Source organism: Scleropages formosus, chromosome 8 (assembly GCF_900964775.1).
Source record: "Scleropages formosus chromosome 8, fSclFor1.1, whole genome shotgun sequence".
Taxonomy (NCBI): Eukaryota; Metazoa; Chordata; class Actinopteri; order Osteoglossiformes; family Osteoglossidae; genus Scleropages; species Scleropages formosus.
The window spans coordinates 14,659,117-14,663,650 of record NC_041813.1 but is presented as its reverse complement, the minus strand read 5'-3'; the positions used below and the strand labels follow the sequence as shown (position 1 = coordinate 14,663,650).

The following is a 4,534-nucleotide window of genomic DNA, read 5'->3' as shown; positions in this document are numbered from 1 at the left end:
AATAATATTAAAACTTTCTGATAAGACTGCTGTTGCTACTTTGACATGAGAAGTTTGGAATAGATGCTGCACATAAATTCTTCTGAAAACTTTCAGGAGTCCCAGTTACATCCCACATCGACATAAAAAGGACACATTTTGAAGAGTATGTGATTTGGCCAGTTTCTAATAGGATGTCACTACTGGATTAACTTGACAACACATGGTAACACAAAATTCAAAAAGAAAGGAAAAATGACAGCAATAGTATGGTCTTATAAGTTTGATGCTGTGATGGGTTAAGACCCAGAAACATTCAATTTCAGGTGACCACCATTATCTCTAAAGGCTCAACTCTATCTGCCAGGACTCTCTTGCACCTCTAACCGGTATTCGAGTATTGAGAAATTTGAGAGTCTGCCAATCAGACTGGGGACTACAAACTGTCTAATTTTCTTGAAAGACATGTGTTCGTACAGCTTTTGGGCATCGGTCTGGACCACAGACGTGTAGAGGATGACAGTTTGGTAGCCCCTCTCATGGGCGAAGTCTGCCACCACCTTGCAGAGTGCCTTGGCAATGCCCATGCTGCGGTGGCTCCTCTGCACAGACATGCGCTTTAGCTCCAGGGACCCCTGCTGGCCCTTAACAGGCATGCAGGCTACCATGGCAACCACCCGTCCCTCACTCTCTGCCACCCAAAAGCAGGAGTCCCTTTTCTCCAAATAGTTCTCCTGTATGGAGCTGAGGTCATCCTTCAGGGACGTGTCAATGTAGCTGGTGAAGAGGTAGCTGACCACCTGTCGAGTCCCAGCCAAAAGCAGAGTCACTGCCAGCACAGGCAAGAGGAAAGACCTGGAGCTGGCCAGCAGGGCACCAAAGACACACATGAGCACCATCTGGGTTAGTGGCTGCTTCAGTACGTGCACAAAGGAGGCGGGAATATGCTCGCTCATGCCCAGTGTAAAGATCTCCTTCACCATCTCCCTGTCTTCATCCTGGTACTGCCGCACCCTAAAGCTGCTCATGGTGCTGGCACCCTTTAACATAAAAAGAAAGAGCAGTGGATATGAAACCTCCACCAAGCTTAGTCTGTGGTGTTTTTTTGCCTTATGCCCTTGTTCAGTGCTCTGTGTCACTTTATGACAAGAGAGCTCTATAAAAATAAATTGAATTGTTAAACAGAAGGAGTTCCATCTACTCTGCCACATTTTTCTAAGGCTATCTATACTTCTTTCATGAGAAAAATGTGTTTTGACCAATGTTTTGTAGTTAAATATAATTTCTGGACATGTCACTAGACTTAGTGTCACTCTCTGTTAGCAACCCAGGCTCAGGTGGCCCATCTCCTTTCTTCACTGTGCATGTCTGGGCAACACCACAGATATTGTATAATAGTTATTTTATAATTCATAATGCAAATCCATTTTGAGATACATTCATAAACATAAAATACAACTTAAGTGGTAACTGTTTTCTGAAATGAATGAACATTCATCACATACTACAATCACATGCAATATACAGTGTCTGAGTGCAATATACTGTTCTGAAATGTACTTTCTTCTCACCCATGATCTCCATGACTGCTGATGCATTAGCATACAATTCAGTCCCTATTACTTGAGTTAAAACCTGTAAAACAATCTGATATATCTCAATCAACTAAAGCATATCAGTCTTACCCTGTATATGTATGAATTTGTTTCTTCTTAGTTATAAATTTAAAACAGAACCATCAATGAGATAATTTGTTAAATGAATACTTGCAAAATATAAAAACAATAATTGTAAGTTTTGTTCATGTAATTGTGTACAAGTTATTTACCATTCACAAATCTTCAGAAAAACAATATTTACATGTATTTAGTACACTTAAATCCAGTACAGTAAGTAGATTTTATTTAGCATTACTGTAGAAAATGCATTAAAATATACAGTATCAGCATGAAAGATCTCATTACTGTCTACATTATACATAACCTGGGTCAGCAGGTGTAGTAGGGATTCCAGCTGCTGACTTTGGAGTTGAAGGACCCAAATTTAAAATCCCAGTAGGTACTTCACTTAGAACACCCCTGGCCCTACTCACCCTGAATTGAAACAGTAAAACTACTTCCCTGGCCTGTACAAATTGGTAAATCATTTTTAAGCCGTTTCAAACTAGCGTCTTTGGACAAAAAAGTCAGCAAAATGAATATTTATTTGTACTTGTATTTAATTTAGGCCCTATTCTATACACATAACACCTCGGGGGAAAATAAAAAAAAAAAAAAAAAAAAAAACATGTCAAAGGCAACACACAATCTGGTCTGGTTTAAAGTCCACCGCGCTGCTAACCACACGTACGTAGTCCAAGCCAAGGTCGAAAGACGGCTCACGCCGTACAAACACAGGGAACCCTTTGTAACCAGTCATGTTTGTATTTGGCCAGTAAGCTGACGAAAATTTGTAAATAAGTTAATAAGCGTATTCATTTCTGCAAGATGGGGGGGAAAAAACTGCTGAGAGCACGCACGTGACACAGTTCGTGCACCTACCTGGAAACAAAGGATACGCGTCCTCACGAGATCAAAAAAAACTGCCGTTAAAAGATGTCACAAAAAGGTAATATTTATTTGTATCAAATGGAATTTAATTCAATATACTTTTTAACGGTATAATTTTTATCCTGATGTCACTATAGTATTCTACATCCTACCCCTTCGCTTACTGGAGAACTCAATACGGAAGTCGAAGCTCACGTGCTCCCCACATGCACTTCCGCCGTGCTACGCTCTGATTGGCGGATGGCAGCACGAGGGCGTAGAGCGTACCACATGCGGGCTGGGGGGGAGAAGGAGGTGGACGGACAGCCGAGGCCTGTACCATCTGCACACTTAACTGTATAATATTTGTACATTTGAGGTGACTGCAGAAAGCAGTGGTGCAGCAAGTTTGATTGGGTCGTGCTCTCTAGCAGGTCTGGGGTTCAGGTCCTGCTTGGGGTGCCTTACAGCGGACTGGCGTGTTTCCGGGTTGGGCTCTGGCTTGAGACAAGCAGTTTCAGACTTTGTGTGTGTGAGATTACTCAAGTCCTTCCATACCTTGTCTGAAAATTGCACGGTTTACCATGCTTCAATACACCTTGTGTTTTATTTACAACGATCTCCTTCTTGAGAACTTTTGATACTCTAGGACTATAGTAAATATAAATGGATATCAGAAGTATTCAACATAATGTAACTGTAACAGTGTCTTCTGTTCTTACTTCCCCGTGGTGCTAGAATTTTAAAGTGAAACAGATTTAAAGTGAAAGTGAGATTTCTTTAAACACTTGTACTTTCTCACAGCAGGTAAACATGAACTGAAATGAATGAAAGAATTATAACAGTATTTACATCATGCTGTGCTTTGAAAAAGGGATCTTTACTACAACTGCATCAGTTACAAGATGGGTGTTTCACAGGCCTATTCAGTTTCTCTGAACACTGCGCTTAGAAATTTAAAAAACAGAAATCAACAACACAACAATACAACCATGTCTCCGCCTTTAAAATTAAAGTAGGAGCCTTAAAAATTTTAAATGTACTGTATATAATTGCGGGGGCATGGTGGCGCAGTGGGTTGGACTGGGTCCTGCTCTTGAGTGAGTTTGGGGTTCGAGTCCCGCTTGAGGTGCCTTGCGATGGACTGGCGTCCTGTCCTGGGTGTGTCCTCTCCCCCCTCCGGCCTTACGCCCTGTGTTGCCGGGTAGGCTCCGGTTCCCTGCGACCCCGCATGGGACAAACGGTTCAGAAAGTGTGTGTGTGTGTATATAATTGCGCAATTTTTCTTTCAGTTGAGAGACTTGCATCACAGTTACATAGCACCGTACATGGTGAAAGGTTTTAAAGCAGGAATAATCTGAACCTTCGGGGCTGGAATTGAAGAAGTGAGAGGGTAAAAAGTCACAGTAACTGCAGGATATTTGGCTCTCATAGCAGCAAGAGGACTGCATGCTTAACAACTGTCAATGACTTTGCACTGTTTGCAGGCACACACAGTTCAGAGAAAACCAGTGGACTGCTCACCTCTGAATAAGAGGCTGAAACAGTGAACATGGTTCTGACAAGCAGTGTCCTAAGACTCACAGAAATCCAACACCATACAGTACTAGAGGGTGATGGAATGTTTCGGAACAAACCCCTTATTTCCATATTCACAACTAATTCCTTGCTGAGAAGGCACATGATTTCTATGAAGAAAATGCATTATGCACCATTTGAAACAGTGCACATATCAAAGATGTGCTACTTGTATGCACAGGTAAGCTATGAGTCTCCATGCAGCACAGCATTTGACCTTGGATTACACAAGCCGGAGTAGTGTTACAGTAAAGTACACACACACACACACACATTTTCTGAACCACTCATCCTATACGGGGTCGCGGAGCCTACCCAGCAACACAGGGAGCAAGGCCGGAGGGGGAGGAGACACACCCCGGACGGAACACCAGTCTGTCGCAAGGCACCCCAAGCGGGACTCAAACCCCAGACCCACTGGAGAGCAGGACCCGGTCCAACCCACTGCG

The 4,534-nt window shown here is 42.7% G+C and overlaps 1 protein-coding gene across 1 annotated transcript; it reads right to left on the bottom strand.

Moving 5' to 3' along the window:
• LOC108935794 (probable N-acetyltransferase CML1) lies at positions 1–2,717 on the bottom strand. Its single transcript, XM_018754663.2, has 2 exons — positions 2,520–2,717; positions 1–1,019 (listed from the first exon to the last, which is right to left on the bottom strand). Exon 2 carries the CDS (start codon positions 1,005–1,007, stop codon positions 336–338), a length of 672 nt encoding a protein of 223 aa, XP_018610179.1. The 5' UTR covers positions 1,008–1,019; positions 2,520–2,717; the 3' UTR covers positions 1–335.
• Between the last annotated feature and the right edge of the window lie 1,817 nt (positions 2,718–4,534).

Excerpts from the sequence above, each read along its gene's own strand:
- LOC108935794 (XM_018754663.2), bottom strand. The coding sequence starts at position 1,007 with ATGAGCAGCTTTAGGGTGCGGCAGTACCAGGATGAAGACAGGGAGATG.